The sequence below is a fragment of the Epinephelus lanceolatus genome, chromosome 8 (assembly GCF_041903045.1).
Source record: "Epinephelus lanceolatus isolate andai-2023 chromosome 8, ASM4190304v1, whole genome shotgun sequence".
NCBI lineage: Eukaryota > Metazoa > Chordata > Actinopteri > Perciformes > Serranidae > Epinephelus > Epinephelus lanceolatus.
In genome coordinates, this window is record NC_135741.1 from 41714858 (window position 1) to 41731424 (window position 16567).

General features: G+C 40.6%; 1 protein-coding gene across 1 annotated transcript in view; it reads left to right on the top strand.

The window, feature by feature from the left end:
• Nucleotides 1-14420, top strand: part of skia (v-ski avian sarcoma viral oncogene homolog a) — a 144092-nt gene extending 129672 nt beyond the window's left edge. The window contains exons 2-7 of the mRNA XM_033628756.2: nucleotides 2773-2889; nucleotides 4060-4175; nucleotides 4728-5038; nucleotides 5210-5538; nucleotides 7416-7646; nucleotides 10659-14420. Of these exons, the coding sequence (XP_033484647.1) occupies nucleotides 2773-2889; nucleotides 4060-4175; nucleotides 4728-5038; nucleotides 5210-5538; nucleotides 7416-7646; nucleotides 10659-10847 (1293 nt within the window). The 3' untranslated portion in view covers nucleotides 10848-14420. The remainder of the gene's footprint in view (nucleotides 1-2772; nucleotides 2890-4059; nucleotides 4176-4727; nucleotides 5039-5209; nucleotides 5539-7415; nucleotides 7647-10658) is intronic.
• The last annotated feature ends 2147 nt before the right edge of the window (nucleotides 14421-16567 follow it).

The following is a 16567-nucleotide window of genomic DNA, read 5'->3' on the forward strand; positions in this document are numbered from 1 at the left end:
GATGTCTAATTTCCCTTTTTTGAAATCTTTGAAATGAAACATCTAGAAATCTATAAGTGTCATATTTGAGGACCTCCTCAAAAGGACCAAAAATGCATTCCTTTGACATCCATGCCTTAAAAAATATATCATGAAACTTCTGGAGGCATCCTACCAGACCAGACAGTAAAGTACATTCTTGGTGGTGGAAGCACTCTGATGTCATTATGGAAAGTCATGGAGTTGTACTGTACATCAGGGGCCGTGGTGGATTGAGGACAGCTGTCACATCGGCAGACCTCAGCGGTATTTGTTCGTCTAGCCACGCTACTTTCCTGTGAGAGCAGCTCTGATTACACAGACATGTGGCATAGCATGACACACTGCCAACACGGTCGAGAGAGGCAGAGAGGCAGTGAGAGAGAGAGTATCTAACCCCATTACAAATGACCACCTGTTGACACCACACAGGAGGAAGTGTGTGTGTATGTGTGTGTTTGCACTGAAGCAGTTTGCTGGCTGCACACTTGATTCCTGAAGGAGATCCTCAGAGAGACTAAATAAGAGATGTGAAAAACATGTAGATAATCATTCCACTGAACACTGACTGCTGTGGGAAGAAGTTGAACTTCATTTCAGTAGTCAGTAAGAATCATGGAGCTTTCCTCCACATGTTCTGTTGCTACTGAATAAAGCCAAATAACTATTAGCAATTTTTTTAAAAAAAATTGTTTTTGTGTTTCTGCATTCATGATGTAATTCACAAAATTTCTAAATGGCTAAATCAGAGTACAGAGCGTCATCACACAGACCCGCGCTGAACAGGGCCCTACAGTCTTCTTACGATGATGACGTTAGGTCCTGTGATCGTAGTGTACTTTGTTTACAATAGCTTTTTACCCCTGGTGATTGCATTTAGGTTTCAATAATCATGAAAGTTGTGAAGCTTATTTTGCTACTGTAAACAAAACATGTAAGTATCAAAAGCCTTTGTTTGTCACAGAAGTTATTTCCTGCAATAATCCAAAATACAATGGAAAAATAACATAGGCTTTTTGACGTGGGAACCAGTGCAATGATCCCTGGAGCACTTTATAAAAAAAAACATGTTTGGGATGAACAATGATTTTCTGTGGGACACCTTTGGGATGTCAGGATGCAGGAAACTCACTGTTAATGCGTCAGGCGATGCACCCTGGATTTTTGCTCTGATAATGCTACCCTGTGAACAACAAATCCATGCTCAAATCAATAGGAGGAGAGCCAACGTTAGCTGTTAGCAGCTGGTGGCCAGAGCTAACAGCTAACAAAGGTTGCATTGAGTTACGTTATGATGCATTTGATGATTTTGGTAAGACACCTGAATAAATGCAGCTGTTTGTAAGAGAAATCTGTTAACATTTTCACAGCACTATAAAATAGATATTAGAGAGGGAGATATTATATATAGTAAAAAGGCTTTTAAAGCAGTTATTTTTAAACTGTTTTTCATGTTATATTAAATGTTGTTCCTTAAAGTTGTATGACTGAGTTTGTGCTCCATCGAAGGTAATGTAATGAAGGGCAAAAAAGACTTAAAAATATTTCAGGTGATTTTTTATAGTATAGATTTCTTTGATGCTGTGGTGCAAAAGAGGGAATAAATAACAACAACAACAAAACCAAACAACAGCAAAAAACATAAGTATCTGCTATCAGCAAAATTGTTAATTTAAACGTCAGTAACAGCCCTGAATTTCACTTTGGTGCATCCCTACTTTTTAGCATTGCATCGTACAATCATTAAGTCTAAAGGTTGTCAGAATGTATGTCCTTGAAAAGAAAGTACCCGTTGTATTAAGTACAAATTTCAGTTTTCCTCACAAAATCAAGTGATTTCATTGTTTTTTATATCTTGCATTAAATGTCCCAAGTAAGAGCCGTACAAAGTAGTAGGACTTGAAGTTGGATAATTCCTTTCCTGCTGCGCACACTATGTTCTATAAATAATGCATTGCAATTGCTCTTAGCTTGTGTGTGTGTGTGTGTGTGTGTGTGTGTGTGTGTGTGTGTGCGTGTGTGTGTGTGGCAGCTAGTGACAGCCACAGCTTGGAGAGGCTGAGGTCATAGCCACGAAGCCAGCCTAACGGGTGAAGAGAAACAAACCCCTACTTGTTTGTCTGTATGGGTGTATTTGTGTGTGATAGACTGACACACACATACACACACAGACACACAGATGCACAGACACACACACACACATGCAAACACATGCTGCCCCAGTCACCTCTAGCCTCCTCTCTTGGCTGGCCATGAGCAAACACACCTTAGTGTATTGGATTGTGTGTGTGACAAAGTCAACACCGCACCTTCTTTGAAACACACTCGCACACTTCCAGCTATCAGACACCTCCGCTGGCACTCCCCCATCAGGCATCCTCACATACATACACACACACGCACACATATACACACAGGTATTGGTCTGTCTGGCACTATTGGGTACATTCTCAGTTCACTGACATTGTAGTGTGACAGTCCTTAGCCAGCTGCCAAGTTGACACCCTGTGCATTCACATCACAAGGGAAACCCATCAACTTGGATGTGTCTGCACATTTAGTCCTGTTTGAAGTAGGCCAGATGGATTTTTTGTGCTTGTAGAATGAGGGTAGTCCTGATCATAATTTTTAATTGTGTACATGTCTTTGAAAGAAAAAAATGTGATTACAAATTTTCTCTCTGAGTGAAATATAGCCAAATCTCACTATCCTGCATTTTTAAAACTTAAAACAAATGTCCTTCTTCTCTTCCAGGCATCTGATCCCATCCCGATGAAAAAGTCCAAACATGAAGACTTCCCATCACAGTCCCTGCTGGCTGACAAAGAGAAGCAGCATGACTGGCTACAGTCACTGTCCGCCTCCAATAAGGTGGGTGTTGCTAAGCGCACGGAGGAGATGATGATGATGATGATGATGATGCACAGTGCATGAGATGAGATGTCATGTAATATTATGCAGAAGTTTTCGGATGAGGGTTGTGCTTAAATTTAGCTTTGGCAAGCCATACTAACAGAGAGGGTAACTGTAGCTGCCACAAGCCCTACAGATTGACTTACTGAGAGGGAGCGGAGTTTGCGAGAGCAGTGTAACAGAATATAACCACAATATAATGATGGATGTCCCCTGTGAAGATCAATATTTCCCCAAAAATTTAGTATGGAGACATGGTTAGGTATAAAGACATACAGGTATGTCTTAAACCATTACTCTTTATAATGACCTGTCTCCAGTCACATGACACATCAATCTCTGTAGCACCGTTACTTATGATGACATATTGACACCCTTTTAATCAGTGAATTGGTCTACAGGAAAAGAATTACAAGCATTTAGTGCATCCTAAAGCAACTTATAACTAACAAGTGCCTATTTATAATTACAAATAACAACCTGAAATCTTCTACTTTGTAAATTTATATGATGTGGTTGCCCCATAATTTTGGTCACAGTCAATGGCAGTTTCCACTCAAACTTAATGAGGTGACATCTGCAGAGATTCTGTGGTAAGGTCTTAGGCCCTGTCGACATGTATACATTTATTTTTGAAAATTGATATTTTCCTCTTCGTTTTGGTCTGTCGTTCACGCCCAAAGTTTAGTTTCAGGGTACTAAAATATAGATTTTTGAAAATGTTCTCTAAAGCAAACATTTTAAAAACCCCGGTAATTTGTGACTAGACCTGGACTTGTCTCAAATGACTTAAGACTTGAGATATGACTTGGAGTTATCATGATTAACATAATAATTTGCGTAAGACTTGACTTGGATTCATCTTTATTGGATTGTGATTTAGATTGGACTCTAGATTTGACCAAATATCGTCCAGATTAACTTGAGACTTGTCTTTGACTTGTCTCAACTGACTGGAGACTTGAGATATGACTTGGAGTTATGATGATTAACTTGAGACTTTGCTCAAGACTTGCCTTAACTGTAAACTAAAATGGAACAACTGATATTGAGCCATCTGGCTGCGTAATTGGTTAATGTATTTCTTCATTACTTGTGATTTAAAGGATTATCATTGTCTTTTTTCAGGGGCTTAACTGCATTCAGCCCAGGCAGAGGCCCTCAGCATTCAGACCCTGGTCCCCCCACATCTCTGCTGGTGACAAGGAGCCCTCCAGTCACCCCCTGGCCCTGCTGAGAGACAGGTGAGCCCAGCACAGGACAACCACGTCCAAAATTGACACTCTTAACAAATAGCACTAAATTGATTTCAAAAGAAATAAATGACAAACATTAAAATATCTGGAGAGAAGCTTTTACTGCAAGAGATGACAGCCAATTTATTCAGCTGAATCTGATGAGCTCCCAGCATGCTCTCTCACTTGTCTGGGTGGGCTGGTGTCAGAGGGGTCAAGTCTGACTATACCACAGCCTCCCACACTCCGCCATTCACACACATCTGACACACACTCATACTGTGGGCACCCACTTGGCATGGTGCTGCCGTGCAGGCTGCACCATATCACAGTTGATCTAGCCCAGTTTCTCATAAAGTGGGAGGAAAGAGCTGCAGGCACTTTATTTGAATGTTTTTTCTACCCTGCTTGGCATAGGCAGCTCAAATCAGACCATACAATATGGTACTGGCTGTGTTTACTTGCGTGCACTATTCAGTCCTTGTTAATGAAGTAACCTTTATTTATTTTATTGTACATTAACATCATGAGACATGTTAAAATTGTCTGGTTTCCTCTTAGCTTCTACAACTACAAGAGCCTGGAGAAAGCTGTGGCCCCCAATGTCGCCCTCGCCCCACTGCCCCTGGGAAAGGTGGGTCCTATGTCCCCGTCGGTACCCAGCACTTCCCATCCAAGCGGAGGTGAACCCCCAGGTGAGGGTGCCAATGCCAACTCCAGGCCTCACAAGAGAAGAGCCACTGGGGAGCTCCTGCCCCCGGTGCCAGAGGCCCCCTGCCCTCCGTCCTCAGCCGCCAGCAAACCACCACCTCAACCGCCTCAGGACGACAAGGACTCTGAGGTGGAGATCGAAGTGGAGAGCCGTGACGAATGTAAGCAAAGAACTTAATATCACCAGCTATAGTAGATATATGTATTGTTTGTTACAGGGCTCAGCCAGATAGCTAAATCTAGCCCTGATTTGACAAGATCAGCTGAGTCCTGACATTTACATTGTAGCTTTTCTACAATCCTCATGGTCTCCCATGTCTCTTTCCCAACAGTCACGTCATCCCTTTCGTCCCTGTCGTCACCATCTTTCACCTCGTCCAGCAGCTCAGCCAAGGACTTGAGCTCACCAGGCGCCCAAGGGCCCATCTGCACTGTCACGTCGGCCGAGGGTGCCGCCCCTGCAGCTGCACCTGTCACAGCCCCCATGACCCCTTCAGAGCTGGGGCTGGAGTCAGAGCTGGAGAGCCTGAGGCAGGCGCTGGACAGCGGCCTGGACTCCAAAGAATCGAAGGAGAAGTTTCTGCATGAAATAGTTAAGATGAGGGTGAAGCAGGAGGAGAAGTTGGGATCGGCCTTGCAGGCCAAACGCAGCCTCCAGCAGGTAAAGTTCCATTCATATCATTGTAGGAATAGTATGTGTATTAGAAATATGCCTGTTCGTCATCTTTTCCCTTGTCAAATGAGAGCGTTGATAGAAGTTTGACATCTGTGTATGAAGTGCACAGATAGGTCCAAGATGTGTTTATTCCAGATTAGCATAAAGACTGCAGAGGGAAACTGCGAGCCCTGCTCCATTAATGGTAACAAAATATGACTTTCACCAATACCAAAGCCACAGAGCTGTAGACTTTGAAACTTGTAGATTTGAAAGAAAAACATTTCACATTTCAATAGTCAGCCAGAAAGAGTTAAATCCTGACTTGTAATATGTGACTTGACTTGGACTTCTCTCAACTGGCTACGACTAATGTGATCTTAATCTTTGCTGAAGACTTGCCTTGGTCTCGTCTTTATTGAACTGAGGCTTAGGTTGGATTCAAGACTTGACTTAAATTCATCTAAGTTAACTTGAGACTTGACTTGGACTTGTCTCAACTAACTAAAGATTTGAGACATGACTTGGAGTTATAATTATCAGCTTCATATTGACTTGTTATAGAATTGATACTTAGGTTGAATTTAAGACTTGACTTAAAATCTTCTCAATTAACTTGAGACTTGACTTGGACATGTCTTGACTGACTTGAGATGTGATTTGGAGTTATCATAATTAACTTAAGACTTGGCTTAAGATTTGACTTGGACTCATCCTTATTGAATTGAGACTTAAGTTGGCCTCATGACTTGTCTCAAAATATTCTTGATGAAGACTTGAGAGAAGGACAACTTGAAATGATTTGAAATGTATTTTCAATTAACCGCATCGCCAGCCAGTCAAACATTTCAGTGTAACTGTGTATAGAAGTTGTGATTGTCTGTTTGGCAAATAACTGAAGATGGAGATTATCACACAAACACTGACAAACACTGCCCATAGCGACGGCCTGTTATCGCTGCATAGCCATCAGTATTTAGATCTACAACCCTGATGATTAAGTGTCTCTAGTCTCACACTCACATGCTATATATATAGTAGATGATTTCATGTAAGTGAATGCACCATGATGTGAATCACTGTTGGCTGAGTGAAAGGGATTTCCCAGCCCTAGTGGCCATTGGCAGCTCACATGAACCTTAAGCTTCTCCCTACGTTCTTGAAATCAGACTACACAGAAAGTTTTCAAAGTTGGCACAGTGAGGAAATTACTTGAGCTTAAGCATCAAAATGCAGAAGTGGATTAGAAGTCATTATCACTGTCAGCAAAGCTTAGCATGAGTTGGCAAGTGATAACAATGAGAGCGGATGTTGCTGCGAAGGGAAAGGCCAGACTTCCATTTTTATTTTTGGTCTTGGACTGAGAACAAGAAAATGCCGACGAAGGAGTCTGTGTGGGTGAGCGGCACAAAATGCATTTTGAGCGAATAAAAGCCACTCCAGCCTGACAGCGTTCCACTTTCACTTTCCATCAGTGTTCAGAGGGGCTGTGGAGAGGCAACGCTAATCCGACCCGGCTACAAGCTCAATGAAAAGTGGTCGTACTTTAAGACAACCCCACTGGTATGATTAGTACCGGTGGGTACACACACACACACACACACACACAACTCTCTCTTCCAGTGACTCAGAGGAAGGAAACCTAACTTCTGTCAGCCCACACTTTGCCCTAACCCCTGACTTGGTTTAATGTAAACACTGACATGGACACTGCAGCCGACTGTAACAAGACACTGCTCTCGAGTGTCAACAAGTAAAAGAGTCGTGTGACAGATATGTTCAAAGTTTGTAACAAAGAAAAACTTTCATGATTTGAGACTTGATGATGATTGCATAAACCCCAGAAAGACAGTTTGATGCTAACTTCTGAAATCTTTTCCCAGGAGTTGGAGTTTTTACGGGTGGCCAAGAAGGAGAAGCTGCGGGAGGCGACCGAGGCAAAGCGTAACCTGAGGAAGGAAATCGAGCGCCTGCGAGCTGAGAGCGAGAAAAAGATGAAGGAAGCCAATGAGTCGCGGATCCGTCTGAAGCGGGAGCTGGAGCAGGCCCGACAGCTGAGAGTCTGTGATAAAGGCTGCGAGGCCGGTCGTCTTCGTGCAAAATACTCGGCACAGGTCAGTTGGCTTGCTCGTTTACGTTGCTAAGGGCTAAATTTCAAGAATCGGTCATATAATAAAATCTTTTACAATAAGGTAAACTTTAATAATCTCTCGATGATATATTTGAGAAACATGTGGCATGGGTTAAACTGAAAGCCCAACAAGGCTGTGCATGTAGGCAGACACTAGCAGCACAAAGTGTGCATATGTGATGGTAGAAAGTCTAGACATTTATGTCAACACCCTCACTGTAATTGCAGTGTTTTAGAGTTTCACTGTCTCTTCACTCTCAAGGTCAGCAGAGGAGAAGGCAAGAAAAAAACCCACACTTCCTTTTCCCCAGTCAAAAATAAATGGGTGTAGCCCCAAGTGCACAGACGTAGGATAAGTCCCCCCCTCCGAAAGGAAACAGGAAAACATGTCGACTTCCCTCAGGCACCATGGGAAATGCAGATTAGACAAAACAAGAGGGAGGTTGTGCTCTCATGCTGCGTCTGTGCGCCTCCCTGCAGAGACTGCGGTCGTCTTTGGAAGGCTGTCTTTAAGACAAGATGTTTGTAAGATCTATGAAATCAGACTTGGCTGAATGAACACAGACAGACATGTTCGTGGTGCTGTAGCCTGGACTTAGGACAGGAACAGTGTTCAGTTTTCTGAAGCTTTCAGTGTTATTTTTGTAATCACTTTTCTAAAAACGCCACCTGTTTCTAGACATCAGCTTGATACAAGAGATTGTAATCTCCATAAACAGATTCTGCATATGTTTGTAGAATCAAATCTGTAGGCGACAGGACAAGATTTTTGTGTCTGAAGTGCTCTGGTTTTGGTTTGTAGTGCAAGTTGTATTGACAAACACAAAAATCAAGAAAGAAGATTGATCTTAAACTTTAATTTGCCACAGAGATGTTTTCTGCAGTAATCCAAAATCCAATACAAACATTGCCTAAGGAAGAAAAGACTGGTATATTAATTTCAGTGTTGGCCCACAAACAAAGGTCATCACTGCGCCACTCTATGGGCTGACATGCAATCTCGGAACCCACTGACTATCACCTGATGATGAGTGAGCTTTATAGTAGCTTTTTTCAAATTTATCTGCAATCACCCCTTGACATCTGTTTTAAGAGATTAGCCAAAATGACCAGTGTACAGAAAAGGAAGTCTTGACTTGAATTAGGCCTGTCACAATAACAAACTTTGCTGGCCGATTAATTGCATCAGAAATTATTGCGATAATATTGTGCTTTTAAGACCATTTTTATTATTGTTGTAATTTTGCTCTTTTTAGACCATTTTTTAAACTTATATAATGATAATAAAGGCATAATGATGCAAGTACATCCTTTTAAAGAGAAAAGAAAATTTAAATATCCAAAGAAAATTTAAATATCCAAAATAACACGTAAAAATACCAAAATAAATAAATAAAGACCTGATAAATACAAAAGAATAGATTCAGTCTCTCACTATCAGGTGTGCAGTTAAGTTGGTCATATTCGCTCTTTTTGTTGAGATGGTTTTAGAACTAACCCAGCATACAGACTCATCAAATTACTGGGCTCCGCTCTGTCATTTGGTTTAAATCCAAAACACTCCCACACAGGGGCCCTGGCATTTGGTTTAGGAACAAGTTCCCTGTCTTTCTCTTACGCTCAACTCTCTGTTTTTTTCTCCGCCTCGTCTCCATCTCACGAAGATCGCATTGTGTGCGTGTGTAGCCCATAGCCCTGCCTTCCCCACAGACACAAAGACACTCGATGACAGGAGCTTTCCCTCCATTCATTACGCTAATGAACCAACTCACCTGGCTGCCAGACGATGCACAGCAGTGAACGCTCTTGTCATCCAGTCTCTTTGGTGGAGAGGGACGAGGAAAACAAACATGCATAAATGTGGCAATTAATCGCGGCCAGAAAAGTTACCGTCTCCCTTTAAATTTACCGTGCAATTAACCGATTTATCGCATATCGCGACAGGCCTAACCCGGATATTCAAAGGCTACACCAGATCAGCCTAAAATATTGGCCCTAGCTACCAGAGGCTTATCGTCATTGGACTGATAGCCATGGGTCCTGAGTTTAAAATGACAGGTCTTGAAATATAAGATAATATCTAGAAACTTTATTTCATCACCAAGTTTCAGAGAGATGTTATATTGACACAAATCAAAAGTTGTTCAAATTAGGAACCCAATCTGCCAGTGCAGCAAGATCATTTGATGGGAAATATCCATATTGATGATTTCTGCCACAGAAACTAAACGTTTGTTCCCATCTTGCAATTTTTGGCCTTTTTTATGAACTAAAACAATAGTAAAGTGATCATATTCTTATCACACAATTGCATTCAAATTCTTCACAAGGGAATAATCTGATCACAAACTTTGGGTTACATTGTCGCCATGGAATTCCTGGAATCCATTTGTGCATGGACCAAAGGCAGAGTATTTGGTAATTTATTTGGCAGATTGAGAAATTTCCTTCACACAAATATTACAGTGTATCCAACATCTTGTTTCACACATCATATAATGGGTTTAAGCCTCAATGGTTTGGAAACCAGACCAAGAAACTTTAACAATGCAGGAAAGAAAGAAGAATTGAATTTCTTAGAAATACTCCAACACATCCACACTGATGTAGCTGGCTTTTCAGACAGCAGCACAGGAGCTTGGCATTGTGTTCAGATATTTAAGTGCAGAGATTGCTATCAGTTTGGGGTCTTGATAAAGCTACAGAATTCAACATCATGCCATGTTCTTGTCCTGCTGGACAGATGGTGGAGGGGGTTTATGACTTGCAAGTATTCACAGCATTCTTGGTAGTTAAGGTTTGGAGATAGAACCCTGCGACATTGGTGTGTTGGACAGGGCAATAGGGTTGTAGCCTGGAAACAGGCATATGAATGAAACAGCTCCATAAGCTGTCCCTCTAAACACATCAGTTGTTTAGAATCGGGTCATTGGTTGGATCATAACACTCCAAATTGTCCCGTAGTCACATCTGCTTCCTGCCATGTATTTTCCAGATCGAGGACCTCCAGATGAAGCTGCAGCACGCAGAGGCCGACCGTGAGCAGCTCCGAGCCGACCTGCTACAGGAGCGGGAGGCCAGAGAGCACCTGGAGAGGGTGGTAAAGGAGCTACAGCAGCAACTCTGGCCCAAATCCAATGGCGACAAGGAGGGGACACCCAAGGATTCGCCAGCTGACAACTAACTCAGCAGTCAACCTCACCACCCGACCATTCCCCCCTGCTCCCATCGCTACGATCCCCAACATCTTCTGCCCAATTCTGACCATAAACACACCCAGTCCTGGGCTGGTAACATTGTACCACTGTCCATCATGCTCGCCCTCCAGGACACAAAGATAAAAGACTCTCTTCCTCTAACCAGAGACAGAGAAGAAACAAGGACCTGTGTCCTTTTCTGCGTCCATGCAAAGTCAAGTGAGCGGTTTCCTTGGAGAATGACTAGAAACAGCAAAGTCCAATTCTGCAACAAGAAACAGGTGTTTCTAAATCAAGCACTGACTCGCACCTTCAAAAACTGGATCTCAAGTAAGAAAGAAATACATGTATAGCACAAATTGTTGCTGTGCCTGTATTTTCTCTGACAAGAAAATGAGACTTTTGGACAGACATCTGAGAGGCCGAAAGATGATCACGTTATATTACACTTATACAGCATTTGAGAGGTGCTACAGTGGTGTGTCCAGGAGGGCAGCGCTCACACCTAAATACACAGTCCCTGAAAAAGTCTCTACCGCTGCCCCCTGCCGTGACGAAGACCGAGGATTTTGAAGACATTCTAAGCTATTTAAGAGACTACATAGCAACATGTAAAGAAAAAAAAGACAGTTTCTTTGTTTCTCTGTGCTATTGAAGTTTGAACATATAAAAGATACAAATAAATCAAAAGATGAACAAAACAAGCAAATGAACTTTCCACAGTGCCACCGTGGTTTTGTTGGTTTTTCAGGAAGCCATTGCAGTCCACTGAGGGGGAAAGCATCAAGTCTAAAGTTCAAGCGACCTGTCTTTTCCTCTCATTGTTGTTTTATAAAATCAGATCTTTCTCATTTCTCCAAGCAGTGGGTGGGCTTGCATTTTCTCTCTTTGGATCAAACCCGGAATTGGAAATAAAAACATGCCGTGTTAAAGGCACCTTTGTAGTGAGCACTTGTTCTGGATGATCAATAACAATATCCAGCAGTCTCAGTGTTGCTCCCGCTAAGTCACACTCTGGTTGCCATGTGTTAATTTAAGCATTTGGGTTACAACCCTGAAGTCTGTATCTTGTAAAGATACTCCAGATATTTTCTGCTCTTGTAACACTTGAGGGTTAAAAGCCGGCATGTTTTTACTCTGATTGGCATCAGAAGCATCATCTATGACAGCGGGGTTAGGGTTAGTGGGCTGGATGGAGCACCCTTGGCAAGAACCACAAAATGTTCATTTTAATTAAATTAAGGTATGTAAATGTAAATATATGTTGTTGGGTTCTTTTTTTCTTTATTTTTTTTTTACTTTACAATAATGAATCGCACTTTGTCATAACAAAAATACTGTTATAATGCATTGTACTCCCACTATTGTCTTCAATCTTACTTTGAAAACATCATCGTATACATGATTGCTACCATATACCCAGTAAGCATTTTGTTGATTATATGCATCTCGAATAAATACTGTTGTTCTGTTTTCTTAAGGCAAAGTCTTGTAAATAAATGGAAAGAAAAAAGGCTCTACCTGTTGCTTGCTGATGCAGTCGGGGATTGTTGGAAAGTTTTTGGTAAAAGCACTCCCCCATTTTTGTAATATAATTGACACAACTCACAGCAAATTTGACACAACGTCATTAACAGCATGCATCAGTGAGGGGAACTGTTATCAGAGCCTGGACAAAAAGTCACATGTCCAAAGGCTAAAATCCGATTTTATTCAAAAGGCAGAACTCTGCTGTCACACAGTGGGTACAATGCAATCAGAATGTACATTGTGTTAATGCTATTTTTCCTTTGGTTGTTGATGTTGTTTTTAAACTTGGAGATATTTTATTGCTCGTTTGTTATGTTCACTGTTTTCAATTGAAAACTCATATTTTCTTTATGCATGAAATTTGAGTTTGCCATACATATAGTCAGTTGTTGGGCATTGATACTGTACATGTAAAGGTTTTATTGTGTTATGCAATATAAAGCAATTTGTCTTATTTAGAAGAGGAAAAGGTAATCAAAAAAACAGTATATTGCTCTTAAGAAAAAAAAAAAACTTCACACTTGCAAAAAACAAAAGAGAAGAAAAAAAAGTCAATGCATTGCTGGACAACCTCAAGTGCCTAGACGTGGGCAAAAGGTTTCCAGAATAGGAAAACTGATGATGAAGCTGTTGGGGCTGGGCCTCTCATCAAATTCCTGTTTGCAGGTTTCAAATTAAAAGCCCCTCCCTTGCTCAGCAGCTCTTTTTATCAGTATTCTTAAAAGCAACCAGTTTACAAACTTTCTTTTTCAGTGCAGAGAACAACTGAACAAATACTAGACGCTTAAGGCTTTTTTTTCTGAATGAGTGCTTTTTTTTTTTTTTCCTTTATTTGAAATCGACGATATGCATGTTCAAACCATTTTTATAGAAGATCTTGAAAAGCCACTTGCTTCGGTGAATTGTTACTTTGGGTTGTATATAAAGACTGTTTAGTCCCAGTTATTTGAGGATAATAAAGAGGGCATTATGTTCAAAGCCCTTTTCTTATCTGACCTTATTGATGTTGCTCAGAGAACGACTCTGCGTCTGCAACTTTGGCAGACCTAAAATTGGTACATTTTGTAGTTGTTTTTACACTCAAAAGAGTTGATAGCCTATGTGTAGTTTACTTTACTCATGGTTTTCTACAAAAGAAGGGAGACAATAACGACATTGGCTCTTCATTCTCCCGTGCAAACGAAAAAAAAACAGTTTAACAGCGTCTTGTTTTCTAAAGGAAAATCATTTGCTAAATAATGGACAGTAAAGCAGCAATAACAGTCCATATTAATAGACAAATACTAGCCAGTGTGAAGATTTGAATAAGAATTTACAAATGTAAATATTTTTTTCATTTACAATATTGTATAATATATGTACATGGTGTTTCCTTTTTCAAAAAGAAATCTTTTCTTACAATAGCTGTCTTGTTTTTTTTTTTTTTGTTTTTTGTTTAAATTTGTGTTTTAACTAAGATGTTTCAAAAACAGCAGTGCGTAAGAGGATATTCCCTACATAAACATTTTAATCCATTTCTTTTCTTTTTTTTACTGTAGAGTCTTTATATTGAATGACTTTTTTCACCAGTTCATATATATTTTTCACAGTATGTTCAGTATCAGATAGCAGACCCACCGTATGGGTCACACACACACGACTACGCCACCTTGCAGATTGTTTCCTCCTCATCCTCATGTATCTTTTTAGCCCTGTGCTGCTGCTAATACTATATAAACCTTACAGTTCTAGAAATATTTTTATGTAAGAGGTAATTGTAAGCTTTTCCATTCATTAATGCCACATATACAGTATGAAACAAAGCTTGGCTTATTCATCTATCTTCCTTGTTTTCCTTCATCTTTTCACGCCTTTTTCCTCATCCCTCCTCCAACTACACTCCCCACCCCCCTCTTCTCTCACGACACGGACTATATTGTAAAGTAAAGGACTTTATGAGATTATGTTTGAAAATAGCTATGCTTATATACTACAGTGACTGAATGTACAGTGTATAGATGCATTACCAGAAATAAAGTTGTTTGTCCAGATTGAATGACCCAGTTTCTTGTTTTTGCTGCCTGTGTGGGAAACTAAATAAACCCTCATTATCCTGCAAATATTGCAGGCTGTGCGCTTATTATGCCTTCGCGCCAGCGATAGCTGTGGCCAGAGGCATTATGGTTTCAGGTTGTCCTACTGTTTGTCCGTACGTACTTACATATGTCCCATCCTTGAGAACACGATATATCTCAAGAACACCTCAAGGGAATTTCTTCAGATTTAACACAAATGTCCTCTTGGACTCAACGATGTACAATACCAACATTTATCCTGGCAATTGGGTTGCTGGTAAACATCTATGCCTTTCAAACTCTCTGCCTTCAGTTTGTAATGGAGGCTTTCTGTCGTAGTCTTCAAGCCCAAGCTAAGATAAACCTGATGACATCTCTATGACTTAAAACAGGGTTATTTTGTCAGACTTTACAAAGATCCCCCAAAGCCAAAAAAAATATATACATCTGTTGAGTAGTACTCCTCATGTTAAGTAAACTGAATTAATTTGTGTGCTATCAGTGGATTGCCCCTTTAATTCAGCTATTTTGGCCATGTTGTGGGCATGAGTTCATTTTGAATCAGGTATTGTCAATCATAGAAGAAGTTTGCCACTGTTAATATGGTCACTATAGGAATGACACATGCAAACTAACAGTGTAGAGGATTTAGGTTTTCCTGATACTGGATGGCATAAATAGATCAGCGGTAGGGGAAATAACAGACGTGGATGATTTGGCATCGATTCACAAATGTCAACAATCCATTATCTACATATTTATTAATGATGTGATGTTGAGGGAATGAGACAGGTGGAACTGAAATGCAAGGGCAGTGCAGCACCTGGACAGCATACAGCGTGGACACGCTAGAGTTGCAATTCATCTTCACAAAGTCAGCAGTTACAAGCATGTTTTAATTTGTGGTCTGAATAATTACATGTGCCAGGCGAATGTGAAGTATATTGTGAATTCTTTTTACACCACCCACAGATGAATATTACCGGAGCGGAGCATCAATCAGCAGTAACTAAAACAAACCAGACCAGCTAACCAACACACGCTGCAGCATAAAACAACTTAAACCAGGAGTGTCAAACTCATTTTAGTTCATGGCCACATGCAGTCTGATTTAATCGCAGGTGGGCCAGACCAGTCAAACCATTGCATAGTATCCCAAAAATAACGAACACCACCAAATTGTTCCCTTTTTTTGTTTAAAGAAACACGTTTCAAAAATGCTGATCCATTTACAAAACAGATGCCAAACAGCCTGTGATGTCTTCAGAAGAATAAATGCAGTTTCAACAATATTTCTCGGTTTTCACTCAGTCTACTACTCATTGTCATTACATGTGCATTTTTCTATACTTTTAAAAGGTGTGCAAGGTCATCTGGTGTTCTGGTCTGGACATTTTGGCAGGCCGGTTCTGGCCCCCAGGCCATATGTTTGACACCCCTGACTTAAACTAACTTTGTGGTGAAGACAGTAACTATATGCTCAGTCTGTTTCACCTTAAAAAGCCAGCACCTGGCCTGCTCAGAGTCTTGGTTGAACAGAAAGAGAGGCTGCTCTCCATGGCTGGAGAAGTAAGATACTTTCAAATGAATTAAAACATTAATTAATGCAGTTAACTTTTAAAATGAAAAACCTGCAGACCATTTTTTGTTCAATAGTACATAGTAATTTCATAGTATTGCCGGTGAAATATTTCACCTTAGACTTTCCCCTGGAATCGTGTGATCGGACTCGTGTGAACTTTGAGTCATTTTAAGGTACGTCATCACCATGTTTCTTTTCCTAACCCTAACCACAGTAACTTTTATTGCCTAACCCTAACCTCCATAACTTTACCTTAATGACGTGACTGTACGTTATGGACTCCATTCTTGGCAATGTCATTTGTGGCAAATTCATAGAATATCATATGAACCTTTCTATGAGAATATGTCGGCGCTAGCAAAAATATCCCACAATAGTGTAGGGTTATTTTATTGTTAAAACCTTTATTTTATTTTCATTTTCCAGTTAATGTGAGTCTTTCTGCCAAATATTGTTTTTTCCTATGTACAATGAATGCACCGCAGCACTGCACAGGGCAGCTCCGGTTAGAGAGAGGAAAAAAAAAACTTTCTTTCACCCT